The following is a 19,743-nucleotide window of genomic DNA, read 5'->3' as shown; positions in this document are numbered from 1 at the left end:
TGACATTGTTAAAGATCGAATACAGTCCTCCTGAGGAAATGGTTATATGGCATTATGTTTAGTTCGAGGAAAGAGGTATAAAAGGAACTCAGTCTTTAAATGATAAGTTTGATGATACAGAGCTCGATTATATAATTAATTACTGAGTATAACCATATTATTTAAAAAATAATAACATTCCTTGAAATCACTGTCACAAATCCACGTTTAGATAAATTCTTGAATATTAAAATATTTAACAGGAAATACTTCGAGAGAAGTTAAAAGTATGAACTGGACAGAGAGGTGACGTTGTTTGAGCTTAAACAAACCAAGTAATTTCATCTGGGAAGGATGATTTACTACTACGACAGTGAAGGGCACCGCAAGTATAAATGTAGGAAGGAAGATGTGCATTGGATGCAAGGATGTAAAATGCATGTTCGTTATGGTTACCTTCACCCGAAAAGCTCAGCTCGAAAAGTTTGTTCAAGAATATGAAAGTCAGAAAAGGCTCGATTACACGTATCCGTTATGGTCGGCGTGGTCACTATATTCGGAATACGAAATGTAAAATTGATAGCGCATCAGGCTGTAATAATATTGAGAGGTCTAATTGATAGAAGTCACGGCCGAGACCAATAACGACAAAGAAATTGAAAGGCCCTAAAACTGATAGAGTAACAAGTGGTTTAGTGCACGTATCAACTCGAAATTGATTTTTAAATCAATGATGATACTGAAAAGCTTGATATTTAATGTGCAAATTTGTATACGTCCGTCATTATAAATTCGGAGGAAGTAGGTAACGGTCCAAGTTACTCTACTGATGAATGCTTGAATGTCTGAACAACATAATCTGTCAAGTCATTATCGTCTGTAAGAAAATTCTTTTAATAAGGAATTAAGTATCCGTTTAGGTAGTACGGTCATTGATATTTTACATCTTGCATTTAAAAGAACTTTAATTTCTGAAATGCATAAATAACTACACTGGATGATAATGCATAAAACAAACAGTTGGAATGGAAAAAGAAAACGGCTTAAAACAAATGAAATTGTTGCATAGTTTATCTCAGTGTGATGTACGTATTTGACGAATAAACTCAATTAAGAAAAATATGCTCGAAGTCAATAGCTCGATTATAGGTCCAATATATAACAAGCAATTGAACAATCGACAAAATAAGCTTAAAACTAAAAAGGATATTTCTAAGCTTGAAAATAAATAAAATTTTATGAGGTTCATAAAAGCAATAAGTCTGATAAATTTATATAAATTACTTTAAATGCTGAATTAGATATAGGAATGAGCTATGCTCTAGCTATTTAAACCTTGATAATTCATTAAGACTTGGAATAAATAGTTTGAATGAGTTAAATTCTTTTTCATCATACGTGCACGAAAAAGGCCACTTTCCATGCATGTAAAATGAATGGAAAATCGAGTTTTTGTTAGCAGCGGGAAAATCGACTCCCTTGAGAAGGAAAAAACTTTTTCCTCCCAAGAGAGTAAATTTTTCTGGAAAAAATTACTCCCTTGGGAGGAAAAAGTCTTGTCCTCCCAAAGAAGTAGTTTTTTCCTCACTCTGCAGCCTATCCGATAGATGTGTGTCTATATATTTTCAAAATTTTCAAAAATTTCAGAACTGTCGATATTTTGAAAATTTTGAAAATTTTGAAAATTGTCTAAATTTTAAAATTTTAAAATTTTCTACATTTTTTAAATTTTCAAAGTTTTTAAAATTTTGAAAATTGTCAATATACTATTGTTTCACTTTGAAAAGTCCTCGAATTTCCCATTCCTTTCATATGCATGATAAGTGGCCTATTCGTGCACTTATCATAAAAAGTACGGCGTGCAACAAGGGGGGAGTGGCTTTTTCAGACTCGGGTGATGTTTTGAGCACTCATGTCCGACTCGTGCTGAAATCATCACCTTTGCTAGAAAAAGCCAATTTCCCCCCCCTAGTTGCACAATATACTATTAAAGCACAGATTTTAAATTGGTAAAATTAATTTGGTCAAGTCAGAAAATTTAGTACATACATATAATCATGAAAAGCTTTACTGATTTTATTTTCAATAATTTTTATTAAACTGATGATTTTTACTTTGTATTGTAAATAAATTTAATAATGTTTGTTCAGTGACACATTCACAGAAAATACAGAGTTCATATCTTAGATTGAAGATACATAATATCTGTATAAAATGTAGCTCGAGAACATGTGTCGAAAAGATGTGCCCTATTTAGGCAGCATATGATAAACGTTGCTGGATAAAAGAAAAGAAAGCGTTCCTTGCAGAATTTGATTAAAATTGGCCTTGTAAAAAGCTCGAATAATGTATTATTTTCGGTGTAGCTGTATGACAGATGCATTAAAAAGTTTGAAATTGAATGAAAGTTCACTAACCGTGATATATACCTGAAAATAACGGCATTGCTGAGATGACATCACACTTATAACAGTAATTCAAATTTTGAACTTTAGCTAGAGCGTAAAAGTTATACAATCCAAATTTGAGCTGATAGAAAATTGTATTTGGAGATAAGTACAAAATATTTAATAAGTTTGATAAAGAAAATAAAGTTTTGATATTCGAAACGGACGGAGAAAATGGTAAATATTAGAAACGGAGGGAGAAGTCGGACAATCTGTAACGTCACGTAAGGTTGATGTAAACTTAAACTTACTACAATACAAGAACAGTGCAAATGTATTAGTTGTGACTGTATAAAATGATCCAAACTCAGATGAACTGACTACTGGTGCAGAAAATAAGCTTGAATAAGGAAATATAGTTAGAGATGAGTCTGTGTTAAAGAGGAAAAATAAAAGTTGGTTTGTAATTCATGTATCATTAAGCTCGAAAGGCAAAAGCCAAATATCATTGTTTTAAAATGAAAATTGAAAAAGAAAGTTGGATTAAACAATAATGTCAGTGACAAAGTTTGGTTTCTAATAAAAGGTTTCAAAGATAAAAACTCATAAATGAAGTCAAACATATGCATTACGATTGAGAGTTTGAAACTATTCTGATTAGCATTAGCTATACTAAAGAAGTTTGATGTCAAAGTACAGCAGCTTGATATTTGAGCACCCATTTTGTAACCGATTAGTAGTGAAGTGATATGGAAATACTGCGAGTATTTACTGTTCAACTGAAACGAAGTAAATTAAAGTTTGTAAGATTTGGTGTGCCTAGCAACATTTAATAAAATAATTCAAGTCCGAAAGCTTCATGTAAGAATCTTGTATATTTTCTTGGTCAAAGAGGCGAGTATTTGAAATACTGATTTACCAAGATGATAGTGATAACCAGAAATGACATAAACAAGTTGGATAAAGTTAAATTAAAATTTTAAATTAACCAGTAATGACACAATTAAGGTGGATGGAATTAAATCACAGTTTGAGCTGGAAATCAAAAGTTGGACATTTACCTGTGTATTGAAATAAATTGAGATAGAAGCGAAAACAAAACTCAGCTCAAGAACAAATTGAACAAGTTAGTTTTTCTACAGGAAAGTTGTAAATCCTCAGTCACTACCAAAGGTTTTCAATTTGACATGGTGCATACCATGAACGCTTGGAGTGAAATAACCTTATCAATGATCAAAACATATCAGAGGTCTGGGTCTCGAAGGTTGAAGGAAAGTTGGATAATTACGAGGACTTTCAGATGCTAGTCTTGCTGTCCGTATCTGCTCGAATTTTACAAATGGATTTGTAATCAAATTGTACGGTGATACAGTTAATGATAAGTAGAGAATGCATCGCTATCTTACACAGCTCTGTAAACTTGTTAAGCAGAGTGCGTAGCCATAATGTGCATAAGCAAATTTCAATTTGAAATATTGTATTAGCTTGCTCTTTCCAGTCTTTGTCCGGCGGTAACGATTGTTTTTGACATTCTATCGGCAACGACTTCGACCTGTCCCCGTAAAAAAAAAATCCTGCAGAAAATATAACAGAAGACACTGCGATATATCCACTGTAAGAGCCATAAAGAAATCATGCAAAAATTTAAGCAGAATTTATTGCAGGTATTGTGTGCTTGTATTAAAATTTACGTACATAATATAGTCTTAATACGATGATCAGTATTGTGTACTACATTTTTGTATACAATATTCGATAAAGCATGTTTGCGTGTTGAAACTCATGTACAAGTATGTACATAGAACCAGCAAGTTCATGCAAAATATTAGGCACACATGTATGCACAGAACAGTGCAGTAACTCATGCACGAATCCCGCGAATTATGTGCAGATATTCCACCATAATAGCATGCACAGCAACCTGCATATTCATATACAGTATATGATGCAATATCTCATGCAGATAATCGTGCATAAATGTTTACAGTTTTTTGTGCAGATGTCCATGCAGTAGCTCATGCATGATGTCATACAGTCAGATATGCAGGATCATATGCAGAATATTTTCGTAAGGGCTGACTTACTATTATATCATAAATTTAAATAACCATGCTAATTACATTAAGCTGCAACTATATTTGGAATTTGAAATCTTATTGAACCCAAGCTATACCATTGTATCTCTGAATAGTCAAGCTACAACAAACTGTTTGTCACAAAAGTAAACGATTTTTTTCTTTAATATATTCAACAAAAAAGTCAAAGGGGTACCATTTTTTAACCAAAAGTAGATGCGCGCGGTGTTGCCGCTCAAAAAAGGACAAACACATATTCGTCCAGTTAGAGTTGCCGGCAACACTGTCACGCTGCGTGCAAGAGAAACTTTTCTCGCAGTATACTAGGTAACCAGAAGATGAGATGGACGTACAAGAACTACCCTTTATCTGACCGCCTGGAGTAAGAGCCCTAGAGCAAGTGCCTCCGTGCTGTAGCGGAGCGCCTTATGAATCCAGGGCTGTCCCTCTCACTAATGTAAAATGCGCGCACGACATCCACTTACGCCTCGGTAGACTATTACAGAGTAACTACTAGCGCCCCATAGTTGGTAACTTACCGGCATTGGTTAGTTATCCATTGCTGCTCGCCTACCTATCAGGCGGGGCCGCCGTCTCAACACATGTGTATAAATTCTGTGGAAGTAATCTCTCTCTCTCTCCCCCCTCTCTCTCTCTCTCTCTCTCTCTCTCTCTCTCTCTTATTTATTACTTTACTACGTATTTATTTTTTATAAAATTTTGTACAACACATTGTACAGCAAAATAAATAAATAAAATCTAAATCTAAATCTCGTGGTGACAGGAGGTAGCTATCTGGCTGCCATTTCTTCCTATTCTTTCTCTTCAATGAAACCATTGCTATGACTTAATAATCGGGTTACGTATAACGACTCAGGTGTAGACAAGTGCACCAACATTTTTATTAAAAAATAATACACATGAATATTTTTAGCAACATGGTAATGCAAAATATAATAGGGTAGGGAAAGTCTCGACATCTGCTAAATTGTCTAATAATATTAGAACATTTCAAAAACAACTTTATGTTATGTACATCTTGATAATATCTGAATAAATCACTTTTATTATAGTATCAATTTAAGTTTAAATATCACCTTAGAAGGTTATAAACAAGCATAAGCAAGGGAAACTTATAATATATACTTGCACGGCCCTTTGATATACACAGTAACATTAACTAAATATGTAGCACGCATGCAACGCGAATTATTTTAGGATCACGTTTATTGTAATATGCAATTTTTGTTTAGGTCGCAAAGCCAGAAAAGAAGCACGAAAAGTTGGGTCTCGAGTTCCTAACTTAAAAGATCATGATGTCGTACAAAAATTTTTCATTCAAGAGGTATGTTTCCATATTAATCATATTTATATCTATTAAATAGCAAACATGCCACAATGAATAATGGCATTTTATAGGATATTCTTGGTTAAATACTGCCAAAAACTCAATTTTTAACCAAATGATTTTTTTCTTTTAAATCCTCATGAAGTACTAGCATTAAGCTAACGGAACCTCAAAACATTAATTAATGGTTTTTTGCAATATTTTATTTAAAAATTTATGAAAATTACTCAAACTTAGGTATTTTTCTCTTTTTTATATCAAACATGAGTGTTAAATTTGAGAAAATATCACAATCTTATGAACAATTTAAAATATTTGGTAGAAGCCCACGTTGAATAGACAGGCATATTTTTTAGTAAAGAATGACATAATTTTGCATTTTTTTATATTGAGGGTAAGACTATTCTCGATAGACCACTTAAAGACATTATCAAAATCATCTTGGATTCTTCCACAGTCGAATGGAGAGTTAATGATATTATACATTTTTATGTCATCGGCATAGACAACAATTTTTTTAGACTTGAGATAAGGAAGTATATTATTTATGAAGATGGCGAAACATAGACTAGGAGCAGCGATGGCATTCCACAGGTTGTTATTTGTAATATATTGTTCCATTACTCTGTCGCATATTCAACCTGTCTCTGAGCGAATCACGCTTCCCCTCAGCCTGGAAGAAGTCGCTTGTACGTGCATTTAACAAGTTCAGCTCTCCAACATCTTTGACTGACTACCGTCCGATCTCCCTTCTTTGTTTCTTGTCCAAGGCGCTGGAGTGGTTGGTGCACAGACAGCTCCCTGGATATTTCAAGTCAAGACTTCTGTTCGATGACCTGCAGACTGGTTTTCGCACCAGCCACAGCACTCAGTCCGGCTTAATCAAGTTAACTGATGAAGTAAGGCTTGGCATTAACGAAAAGAAGTTTACTCTTCTTTTTCTCTTTAACTTCAGCAAAGTGTTTGACATAGTGTGTCATGTTAAGCACCTTAGAAAGCTATCTTTCTTCGGCTTTTCTAAACAAGTCATCCGATAGCTTGCCTCTTACCTCACGGGAAGAGAACAGGCCGTTATTTGCGATAACAACGATAAATCCACCTTTCGGACCCTTAACACTTGAGTTTCACAAGGATCCATTCTGGGACCTTTACAACATCAGTTTCTGTTTAGATTCCGGTGTATCTCATCTGATCTATGCGGATGACTTGCAAATTTACAGTCAATGCCACCTTGAGGTGCTTGACTCTTTTTCCGCGAAGATGAGTGCTAATGCCGATAGGATATTGGGCTGGGCTGCAAATAACCATCTTAATTTCAATGTCTTTAAAAACCAAGGCAATCGTCCTGGGCTCTCTGTACTGCATCAATACCTGATCATCTAAGGCTTACACCTACATCAACATAGGAAGAGCCCAAGACGATTATGAGTCATTAGTGCGCAGTCTGGGCGTGGTGCTAGACTCCAAATAAACGTGGAAAGATCATATTACACTTGAATAATACAACCAAACAAAATGTATTGTGCCTATTTCAGCGGCTTTTATAAGCAAACCAGTCATGCCCTCAAAGTAACATTAAATTGGTTCCGAAAATAGATAGCGAAATGTGTAACATCGTTATTAAAGATGAAAACAAAAGAGACGAAAATGACTAAAACAATGTTGTATACAAACTTGATTGTAATGACTGCTCCGCAACGTATGTGGGCCAAACGAAAAGAAATGTGAGTATAGGTATTAATGGACACAAAAAACTGAACAAATGTGTTATCTCTGAGCATACAAAAGACAATAATCACACTTTCAACTTAAGTAAATCCTCTTCCTTTTTCTCTATTATATTAAAATGTGTCTGGTAGTCTCCGGCTATAAGTTCACTTTATCCCCAACACTACCCTACTCCTTAGGGGTTAAGGTGAACCGGAAGTTTACTGGAAGTAGACTGGAAGTTGAACGGAAGTAATCGGAAAAAATACAAAATGACCCGAAAGTGACCAAAAGTAACCGGCGATGAACCAGAAATATACCAAAAATGAACAGAAAATGACCAGAATGATGCATATTTGTTAAAGTACTTTTAAGGGGTGAGTTGGAAATCAATCAATAAATAATTAAAAAATTTTTAAAAAGTTCGAAAAGTATTATTCATAAACTGTAAATAATATTAAAGCTTTTCTTATACACATACACACACACACACGCGCACATATTTTAGTGTTGAAATATCAAAATATTTAAAATTATGTACAATTCTAATTATATTTAATACTAAAAATCACATCAATATAACTCATTTTCAAAAATGTACATTTAAATAAATATTTAATGCAGTATACAGTTGGACACGCTTCAACGCTGTAGGAAGAAAACCGGTACTGATAGCAGGCTATTTCAACGCTTGGGCAGTAGAGTGGGGCAGCCAAAGGACGAACGAAAGAGAACGAGCGCTATTAGAAGCATTCGTCACCCTTAACTTGGTCTTAGTTAACCAGGGATGTTCTTACACATTTTAAAGAGGAGACACAGGGTCATCGTAAATCTCACGTTTGTTAGCAGCTGCCTGATTGGCTTGATATTGTGACGGGTGCTCCTTCAGTAAAATAATTAAGATTGAAAGTCTTTTAAAAATTATTAATATACTGTATATTTGAACAATATTGTATCTATTGTATCTATGACATTAGGAAAAAAGATCTTAACAATACTTGAATTTTATTACTATTGCAAAATATATTTTAACCGAGCGACGTTATGAGTGAGGTGAATCGCACTAATTTGATATTAAAGACAGAGAACCGAATCTGAATAAACGATCAATTTCTAAAATGCTTTGAATACATTCACAAGAAAATAGAATCAATTCAATAGAAGATACCTAACAGCTCAACAACGTACATACACACCTGATACACAAACTAAAGCGAAGAGAGTATCGATGAGTCATAGCTCTGAAGTCAATATAGAAAAAAATAGCGCGCCACACGCGGCCTTATCGCAAAGTGATGCAAGGCGCGCATAACGCTTCGCGTTTTGCGTGTGAGGCGCTGCGCGCTCGCCTCGATAGTGCCTGATGCTTGCTCTTCGCGCAAGCGTCAGGCAATCAATTAAAGCATTTAGGCCAGATAGGGCGTGTCACACCAAATTCTTATTCAATTATATGTACCAAAATTGGTTTCTAGAGTTGTTGTTTATGTATAAGCGTATTGAAAAAATGTTTGTTACGGTACAAAGTTGTGTTTTCAAATTATCTACAACTTTTACATTTAAGGTTTTTATGTAAAATGTATAGCCTCGAAGTTTTATGATAAATACTGGTTTATTGCTATAAAAAAAAAAATCGATTTTGGTCTGTTAACTCGAAATTAAAGCATTTTCACGCTTAAGTGTTAATAATAAAAAAATGTATTGCTTCGAGATCTACAACTTTTTTCTTTAACTTTTTTTTGTAGAATGCATAGAATTCGAGTCAGAGCAAAAAAACTGTTTTTAGCGATTTTTGGATGTGACGGCATGCTGCGTATACTTGCAGGATCAAGCCCAAAATAATTTTGGCACCTTACTATCACGAGGGGAGTTCACACACAAATTTTTAGCCCGGTTAATAGTCTCTTAGAGATAATCGTGTAACACCAACATTTTTATTCAAAAAACACGCAAAAATTGAACAAATTGTGCCCGCATTTTAAAAAAACGTAAACGATCAGAATAAAATAAATTAGTTTTTAGGTTTGTGCGAGAAGAGACTCCTTCCAAAATTTCAGCCCGATCGGTCGAAAATTGCGTGATATTGCATCTCACACATTTTTTGATAAGAAAACTATAAGGCACTTTCGTGTCGCGGTCGTACCTGAAATCCGCTGTCAACATCATTATCAATATGCTTTCTTCAAGAGAGGAGATGATTAAAAGAATCGTTTTTCTTTAATAAAATGATGTAAAGCTTCTTAATAAAAATATTAAAAACTTAACACATACTTATAGTAGCATTTCCTTTTGAAAAATATCACCTGAGATATGACCTGAGAATTTATGTGAGATTTTTCAATAGGGTTTTTCATGCCCTCCATGCTCATACATTTTAGAATGCGTGAATCGACACACGATGCGAAGATATCTACTAAACGATTTCGATATATATATATATATATATATATATATATCTTCCTATATTATATAGATGCATATGTAAATTTATGTCAATAACCCCTCCGCGTGAAATCGTTTCAAAATTTACGTTATTTTTGGAGCTCTTTGCCCCTCCGCCCTCCTCCGCGCCCCTCCACTAGCCCCTCCGCTGGCCCCTCCACTAGCCCTTCCACACCCCCTCCGCAAGGCGCTCCGCATCCCCTCCGATGGCCCCTCTTAAATCAATTTTATTAATATTAAAATGATTATTATAAAACTTAGTCAAAAAGATTTCAAAAGTTCCATTTTTTTAATAATGGTATAATGATGTGTTATAATCAAATTAAGAAGATCGACAAAATTTCCTTTATTGAAAAAATGGTATAACGATGGGTTAAAGTTTAAATTGAGAAGATAATAACGACACCACCCAAGAGATACTGTCAGAAGCACATTATAATATGGATATACAATGTGTTTCAGGCGCGTTGATTTTTTTTCTTTTTCTTAAATTATTATTTTAAAAATTCGCCAATTATTTTACGTAATTATATGACATGATATAATTATATAAAATAAAGGCTACTACGAACAATAGTTTCATTTAGTAAATAAAATTATACTATTGATTTGGATATATATCAAGTTAGAAATTATCTATTGTTAACAGTTTGAATTTTTTATATAATAATTTAATGAAAAACCGTGGAATTATCGCCTAGAGCCATATAACCACGGGAGTCTTAGATACCAGTCCTCCTCCCCTAAGACTCCACCTAATACCATCCTCCATCCTGCAGAAACATATTTACTTAAAAAAAGTTTACAATCTTTATAATCATTTTAATATTTTTAATTTATGCATTTAATCTAAATAATATCTGGTTAAAAATAATAGATATTAATCAATTTGTTATCAAATCAGTTTTGTATTTAAATTAAATTTTTCGCCTTTGAATTACGTAAAATATGATATAATTAAGAAAAATTAACTTTTATTAACTTTTATCAGTTAATTAATTTTACGTATTCATATTGAAAAAAGAAATTTAAATACGTAGTTAATTTGATAATAAATCTTGATTTTTTCTATATTTTTTAACAGGACGAAATCTTAATGGAAACTTTTTTTAAGTAAATATGTTAAATAATCATTTAATATTTATAAATTAATTAGACATTATTATATCATGTCCTATAATAATATGAAATTAATTCATTATTGTTATTAAACGATCATTTATGTTTCTGTTTTGTTCTGCATTATGTATATTGATGATTCTTGTAAAATAATTTTAAAAAGAATTATGTATGCATACTAATTTGAATGTCTACAAAATGATTTTAAAATTCGAAATTGAAAAGCAGCAAGAAGTTAATATAAATACATGTCTTTTATTTGAAAAAAATCTAAAAAAAATTGAATAATAATTTATTCTATGATCGAAAACCCTAAGAATTGACTAAACAGTTTTGAATCAAATATTTAAAATTTCATTCCAAACAATATTTCGTATTGATTCACCTGACTCATTCTGAATATGTATATTATCAGGATTTCGACATCGAGATAATGCAACATATAATTGACCATGCGAAAACAATGGTCGTTTCAAACAAATTTCCCTTGAATCTAAACTTTGACCTTGTACTTTATTTATCGTTATGGCAAACGCTAATATGATTGGGAATTGTTTTCTAAAAAGAGTAAATGGAAACGAAGATGAATTTTCTGTGTTTAGTGTTATTCTCGGTATAAAAACTTTCTGTCCAATGTTTTCGCCTGTAATTATTTCTGCTTCAATGTTATACTCATATAAATTGGTAATCTTTAAACGAGTGCCATTACATAAACCATCTGTAATACTTAAATTTCTAATTAACATCACTATTGCATTTACTTTCAAATTAAGTTTATGTGGTGGAAGACCTTCTCTGATATTATTCAACATTTCAACTGGATAATTTAAATGAATATTTTCCTCTGTTTGGTCTACTCCTTTATGTGTTGCATAATCTACACTATAATATGTCTTTGATTCGCCATGTAATAATTTTAGAACTTTGTTATTTAAAATTTTGATATCTTCATTATGAGGAGCTAAGATCACGCTACTAACGGAAGCACCTAAATTAATATTTTTATAAATTTCATTACAAACATCGGTAGTTTTCCATTTTTGAGGAATTTCAAATGTATCGACTTTACCTTCTATTTCTAACAAAAAAGAGGAAAATTCTACATTATTCGAACGTATATTTTGATTGAGCTTCAAGATTTTAAAAAGAGGCCACAAAGTTGAATATTTAATTGTTTCTTCTATGATAGAGTTTCGGTATCCATGTTTAATTACTGGAAGAATTTGTCTGAAATCGCCTCCTAATACTATTAATTTTCCCGCAAAAGGAATATCGTTACGACATACATCTTGTAAAGTACGATTAATAATTTCTAAAGCTTTTTTAGGTATCATTGAAGTTTCATCCCAAATTATTAAATCTGCCTCTCTTAATCTTTTTATGTCAGACTCTAATTTCAAAAAAGCACTTTGAATATTATTTAAATCTAAAGGCAATCTGAAGGTTCGATGACTTGTCAATCCCCTAGGTAATAAAATAGATGCGATACCAGTCCATGCCATTGATAAAACTTTTTTGTTTAATGAGATGTAATAATAAATTAATGTTTTATATAAAAACGTTGTTCCCGAACCTCCAGGACCATCAATGAAATAAATTTTGTGTTCATTGTCAACTAACTCTTCAAAAATTGCCTTTTGATCATCAGTCAATTAATCAAACATACATTTAAAGATATCGGCACTTTGTAAGACATTATCTATAGATGTTGCATCATCATTAATAATACTATTTGGTTCTGGTAAACTGCAATCTTTGCAAGATTTTTCTTCATTCTCTAATATAATTTGAATATGATATAGAGCATTATTCTCTTTATTTTTCTTAAAATCTTCGGTGAAATAATTTTTAAACTTGTTCCAAATTGTATTACCCTGTATGTTTTCTGCTAAAATAATCCATGCAAAAAATTTACGTAATTTAAATGGTAACATGATGTGGCAAGCTTCTTCAAAAATAATAAAAATATGTGAATCATCTTCTATTAAGCCCATTGCAAGTGCTGCGTCTTTATATGTTTGATACTCTATATCTTTATGATTTTTCAAATCTTCAAATGAAGTTGGACCTCTTGCTCGATTTAGTATTAATTTAAAAAAAATCTCTCAGTATCTTTTGGTGATACGATATTAAGTCGAGCAATAGTATTGTATTGAGAAGAACGTGAACGTTTTATCCAAGATTTTGATTTTTTATTAAATCTATATTCAGGCAGTTCAACATATTTAAGTGTTTTTGCAAAATCATCAATTTTATTTAATTTAAACCATGCTGTTAAAGTAGTTTCTTTATTGTTTAAGGCTTGCAATTTTTTATTTTCTTCGTAAACTATATGTTGTTGATCTTTTGTATGGATTCCTAAACGTTCTACAGCGGGTATTTTACCACAAAGAGGATATCCTTGTAGACGCCAAGCAGCTTCCATTGGGCTTAAATAGCTACCATCTACATACTGAGTGAGTTCATCATGTACTATGGGAGTTTCTTCGCCAGAATTATTTGGATTTTCAATTTTTTTCATCTTACATAATGCTCTATCTCCACCTTTGTGAATATAATCGAATATGTATTTAATACTTTGAATTGATGCAGAATATTCGACATTAATATGACACTTATACTTTTTCAATAAAAAGTTATTATAAGGAACAACCATTGTGTTGTCAACTGGAATAATTTTTCTAAATTTTTTAATTCGATAAGTATAGTTTTGTGAAATGTTATTTCTTCTTCGATATTCAGGATAACCATTTTCTTTAAAAATGGTGATATCGCGGAAAGGTTTTGGAAATTTTATTTTACAAATAGTCTTATTTTTAATGATGCAAGGAGATTTATCTGTATGTGGTCCATGTAACATATGTTTAATTACTAATTTTTGTAAACCTTTATCTGAATTATCAGGAATTTCAGCAGGAATATATTTGTCAATAGATTGAGGTGTCATGAGCTTGTTTTTTGGATGTAGCGTAACTACAATATGAGCGTGTGGTAATCCTCTCTTTTGAAATTCTATTGTAAAGACATAAGCTATTACTTTTTATCATAAAGGTAACATTTTAAAATATGATTTCAAGATTAAATTCCAAAAAAAATCTACTATCTAAATTTACTATCTACAGATGAACTGTCCTTTTTTAATTATTTACAATACTTTTATATAAATAAATATTTACATTTTTTATACTCAATTTATTATTTATCAATACAATATAATAAAAACCAAAATTTGGGGGTTGGCGAGCGGAGCGAGCAGGGGGGTACCTCCCCCCTAGTATATATACAGGGTGTCTGAAAAGTTCCGGAACGGCATGATAACATCCGAACTAACAAAGGTAAAAAAAATAAAAACACATGGTTGTTAGGATTTTTTCCCAGCTATCCGATGGGAACCTTAAATTTGACCTTGACCAAGTCCTTCAAGGTCATTTGAAGGTCAAATCGATTTTTTTAAATAGGACATCCTATTTTCGACCCCGGAAATGAAAAGAGCGGAAAATTTTACGTTCAAATATGGTCTAAAATATATTAAAATTTGACCATGGAAGGTTTGGACAAGGACAAATGCAGGTTTGATACGATAACTCGAAAATCAGAACTCGTAGAGAACAACATTTAAAACGTAATATTCATAATAATTATCCAGCTATTTGATGGAGACCTTGGTTTTGACCTTGACCATGACCTTCAAGGTCATTTGAAGGTCAAATCGATTTTTTTAAATAGAACCCTCCATTTTTGACTCCGTAAATGAAGGGAATGGAAAATTTAGCGTTCGTATAGGGTCTTGACCATTTTTAAATTTTGACTTTTGCAGGTCATGAACAAGGTTCATCCCAGGTTCAGTTCGATAACTCGAAAACCAGAATTCGTAGAGAAAATTATTTAAGACACAATATTCATGATTATGACCTTCAAGGTCATTTGTAGATTAAATCGCGGATAATTTTGCGTCTTAAAAACGTATCCAATTTTAATCTTAACTTAACTTGATTGCTTCATCGCAAAATTCTACATCATCAACTAAAATTATTCCGATAGTCAAGCAACCCCATTGTTGAACATCCCTGACATTATAAATTTTTTAGTTATCATTATCTTACTTCTAAACTGCTTCAGCATAGTTTTCACCCCGTAGACTCAAATTACTCCACTTCTACTTTCACTTTTTAATTGCTTAAATTTTCTTGACACAAATAATAATAATAATAATAATAGTAACGTGTCAATTTTTAAACCTTCTATTAAATGGACAAGACTTGTTTAAATGAATAATGAACATTAACAATTTAAAGAAGGGTTCATAATAAACCATACAACTATTTTTAAAATTAAATTTTAATTTGACCATCAGAGATATTGTTAATCAAGAATTTCTAAAAAATTTTTTTTCGTTTAATCTTTTCAATCTCAGTCATCTTTTATCCAATTTCAATTTACCAAAGCTCATTTTTTATTTCTTAGTATCTCGTGATATGTAGAGGTTGACAACATTTTTTCTGGAAAAGAAGTATTTCTCTAATTTTGTCTTGAAAATAGTGTTTTCTTGTTCATTGGTCATTTTTTTGTCGAATATTTTTCAGTAGTTAATTTGTCATTTTTCGCAGTCGTGCATATTTATTATCTGCATATAAACATGCAACGCCTTAATGAAAGAGAAAGAATTTCACTTTTGATGATGATAGGCTGGGGTGAACTTAGACGATCTTACGAAGATGCCAAAACTCTCTTCAATGAAACTTTCAGACTTGGCCTTACTCCAATTTCTAAATCTACAGTATCGAGGGCTGTCAGACGGTTTCATGATACAGGAAGTGTAAAAGATCGTCCTCGTTCTGGAAGACCGTCTACTGCAACAAATGAAGAAAAATCACTAGATGTCTTATTGTCACTCATAGAGGATCCCCATTCTTCAATACGCAAAATGTCTCAACAACATGAAATAAGCAAGTTTTCTATTCAGAAAATATTAAAAACTAACAAATTCCATCCATTCAAGGTTAATCTTGTGCAAGAGCTGAATGAAGATGATTTTGATAGGAGAGTTGAGTTTTGCGAAGAAATGATGTCTAGGATTGTTGAAGATCCCAATTTTGCCTTCAATATAGTATTTTCAGATGAAGCTACGTTCCAATTAACTGGTACTATGAATAGGCATAACTGCAGATATTGGGCTCAGCAAAATCCTCACTGGATGAGCGAAGACAAAACCCAATATCCCGAGAAATTAAATGTTTGGGCTGGAATATTGAATAATCAATTGATTGGTCCCTTTTTCATAGAGGGTAATTTAAATGCAGCAAGATATGAGGACATGTTACGGATGCAAATCGTTCCTAGAATTATAGAGGTTACGGGAGCCAATTTTGAACACACGTGGTTCCAGCAGGATGGTGCAGCAGCTCACTATGGACGCAATGTTCGACAGTATTTGAATACTGTGTTCATTGATCGCTGGATTGGCCGCAGAGGTATTATCGAATGGCCCGCCAGATCACCTGATCTGACTCCTCTAGATTTCTTCCTCTGGGGATACTTAAAAGATCGTGTTTATAAAACTAAGCCACAAAATTTAGTTGAATTACGGCAAAGGATAATTGATGAAAGCACTTTGATTTCGGCAGAACACATTCAAAATTCTATTCATAGTTTTTATTATCGATTAGGTTACTGTCAAGAAACCGAAGGTCATCAGTTTGAACATTTGCTAAAATAATTCTTTCCTTAATTGGTCGGACTGAGTCTTGCCTTAACTGGTTGGACAACACCAAGTCTTGCCTTAACTGGTTGGACAAACCCAATAACCCAAGTCTTGCCTTAACTGGTTGGACAAACCCAATAACCCAAGTCTTGCCTTAACTGGTTGGATAACACCAAGTCTTGCCATAACTGGTTGGACAACACCAAGTCTTGCCTGAATTGGTTCGACAGATTCTTGCCTCAATTGGTTGGAAAAACCAAGACCTGCCTTGATTGATTAAACCGCATCTAACCTTAAATGGTTGGGCCGAGTCTTATCTTAACTGCTTGGATAACACCAGGTCTTACATAACTGGTTGGACAACAACAAGTTTTGCCTTAATTGGTTGGATAGATTTTTGCCTTAATTGTTTGGAGAAAACCAAGAACTGCCTTAATTGACAAAAAAATGGGTGGTCCTATTTAAAAAAATTAACCTTCAAATCATCAGGAGGGTCATGGTCAAGGTCAAAACCAAGGTCTCCATCAAATAGCTGGATAATTATTATGAATATTACGTTTTAAATGTTGTTCTCTACGAGTTCTGATTTTCGAGTTATCGTATCAAACCTGCATTTGTCCTTGTCCAAACCTTCCATGGTCAAATTTTAATATATTTTAGACCATATTTGAACGTAAAATTTTCCGCTCTTTTCATTTCCGGGGTCGAAAATAGGATGTCCTATTTAAAAAAATCGATTTGACCTTCAAATGACCTTGAAGGACTTGGTCAAGGTCAAATTTAAGGTTCCCATCGGATAGCTGGGAAAAAATCCTAACAACCATGTGTTTTTATTTTTTTTACCTTTGTTAGTTCGGATGTTATCATGCCGTTCCGGAACTTTTCAGACACCCTGTATATATATATATATATATATATATATATTCGGATTTCGTGCATTAATTATTAACGAAAACAATTGTTTTTGAGTTTTTAATGTTAAAAAGAAATTTTAAAAAAGACGTCATTTTTGTCAATTAGCTCAAATATCTAATCAGTTCTTTGTTAGGATATACTCGATAAACTTGTAAAATCTCAGCGAAAATTTTTTAATGTTAAAACGTATTTTTTTAAATGCCCTTTATTTCAGTAAATCGGTTCCAAATTCTAGTCAGTTCTTTGTTAGGTTATACTTGGTAAAGTTTCCGCAAAAAATACAATTGCGTTCGGGAGTAATCCTGGTAACCATTTTTGGGCAAAATTTGCCATTTTTAATTGTTAGGATAGTAATAAGTTTACCGTACTAACAAAGTAATGTTGTATGATTATGCGGTTCATAGCTTACTCTCCCATACGGGGGAGATCAGTACTTCGCACTGATTGTCGCGGCGGAGCTGTTTGCGTGATAATAAAACACCAAGGAAAATTAAATTATTAACGAGAACGACTTACTTGTGTTTCTTAACGGGGATAACCCAAAGGTTGACGATCAAAACTCTCAAATCAAGTAATCTCTTAGATTCAATTATTTCAAAAATTCCTTTATTTGTTTCTGGAGACTTCAAATAATTTTCAAATGGAATAAGACACAATTTCGGTAAATGATGATCAAGACGGAATCACAATTAAGACTAAGCTCCAAATTAAAGACTCAGAAATATAACTATAAAATCGAACTCTTGAATAGCGTCCTTACTCTTGGATCGCACACACAGGAATAAAAATCGGGGGAGGCGAAGCTTGAAGAAAACTTCATGCACTCGTATGCATATAGTATTTGGTGTTTTCACGTACTCTATTATTTTCTCCTGATTGATTTTTTGTTCTGTCGTTGGTCTTTGTACGTCATCGTTCGTTTGTTGTATGTGTTCTTTGTATTTGTTGATTACTTTAAGCGCATAATTTTTCATTTGGTATCTGATTTGATGTCTTTGTCTTTCGTTGCATGGTGTTCGGTGTTGCAGGGCCCATGTTGTCTCAATAATGCTTCTGCGTCTATTGTCGTACCTATATATGTGGCTGTCACTGTGTAAGCGTCTGTTAAATTTATTTTGGGTAGCTGTACAGTGTCTTGCGGGCTGTTTGTATGGCGTAGTGCTATGTTTGGTTCATTAATAGTGTAAGCTTCGATAGTGTCATTGTCATTGTCATTCAGTTGTGGGCCATGATCATTGTTGTTAAAATTTTCATTATTGTTAACATTATCGTCATTGTTGGCAGGTCTTTGGATGTCCTTATTGTCATTGCTGTCAGTGTTCTCGTTTGTAGCAATTCTGTCATCATTGTTAATGTCGTTATTGTCTGGATCGTCATTGTTGTCCGTAGAGTCGGTGTCATCGAGGTCTCAGAACTGTCAGTGCTGTCAATGGCGTTTGAGTCAGTAGAATTTTTGGAAGTGTCAGTGTTGTTGCCTGTCTCTAGGTTGTTTGTCGGTTCGTTAATTTCTACAGTTTTTGTTTCTTGGTCTGTCTGTCTGTTCAGTTCGTAATCGCGTAGTAGTATGAGACGCCAGGCCCAGCCCGGGGGATAAGAGAACAGCAACAGATAACTTGCCTGGCGTAGGCAAGTTACCGACCGAATGGCGCTAGTAGCTACATGTAAATAGTCTACCTAAGCGCTGGTAGATGGCGTGCGCGCAGATAACACAGGAGAGAGGGAGCATCCCGGGTATATAAGGAGCCCCGGAGCCAGCAGCGATCATTCATGATCTGGCTCTCAACTGAGCAACGTACGAGTGGTAGTACTCGCTGCTTGCTCCGGTCTCCACCATACACAGTAGTCCATGAGCCCCAGGCTCTCGAAGAGTATGTGTGCAGTCCACTCCCTCTCCTTGTAGACTAAGATCCAGCATCGCTTATAATTGAATATTAAATGATTAAATAAATAAATGAAAGACATTTAAAACATATAAACTATTTCAACCCTTGTTTAGCATTACCCACTCCCATCCCCCCATCAGTTGTGTCACCGGTGTAGGATGGTACCCTGCATTTAGGTGGCGCATCTGAT

At 33.4% G+C, this 19,743-nt stretch overlaps 1 protein-coding gene across 4 annotated transcripts in view; it reads left to right on the top strand.

The window, feature by feature from the left end:
* Tomm20 (translocase of outer mitochondrial membrane 20 homolog) overlaps positions 1-19,743 on the top strand; it is an 89,050-nt gene that overhangs the window by 29,719 nt on the left and 39,588 nt on the right. For all 4 annotated transcript variants that reach the window (XM_031930865.1, XM_031931510.2, XM_031931160.2 and 1 more), the window contains 1 exon segment: positions 5,695-5,786. In XM_031930865.1, the coding sequence (XP_031786725.1) occupies positions 5,695-5,786 (92 nt within the window).

The sequence above is a fragment of the Nasonia vitripennis genome (assembly GCF_009193385.2).
Source record: "Nasonia vitripennis strain AsymCx chromosome 1 unlocalized genomic scaffold, Nvit_psr_1.1 chr1_random0002, whole genome shotgun sequence".
Classification (NCBI taxonomy): domain Eukaryota; kingdom Metazoa; phylum Arthropoda; class Insecta; order Hymenoptera; family Pteromalidae; genus Nasonia; species Nasonia vitripennis.
The sequence above is the reverse complement of the archived record's forward strand: the minus strand, read 5'-3'. Positions and strand labels throughout refer to the sequence as shown.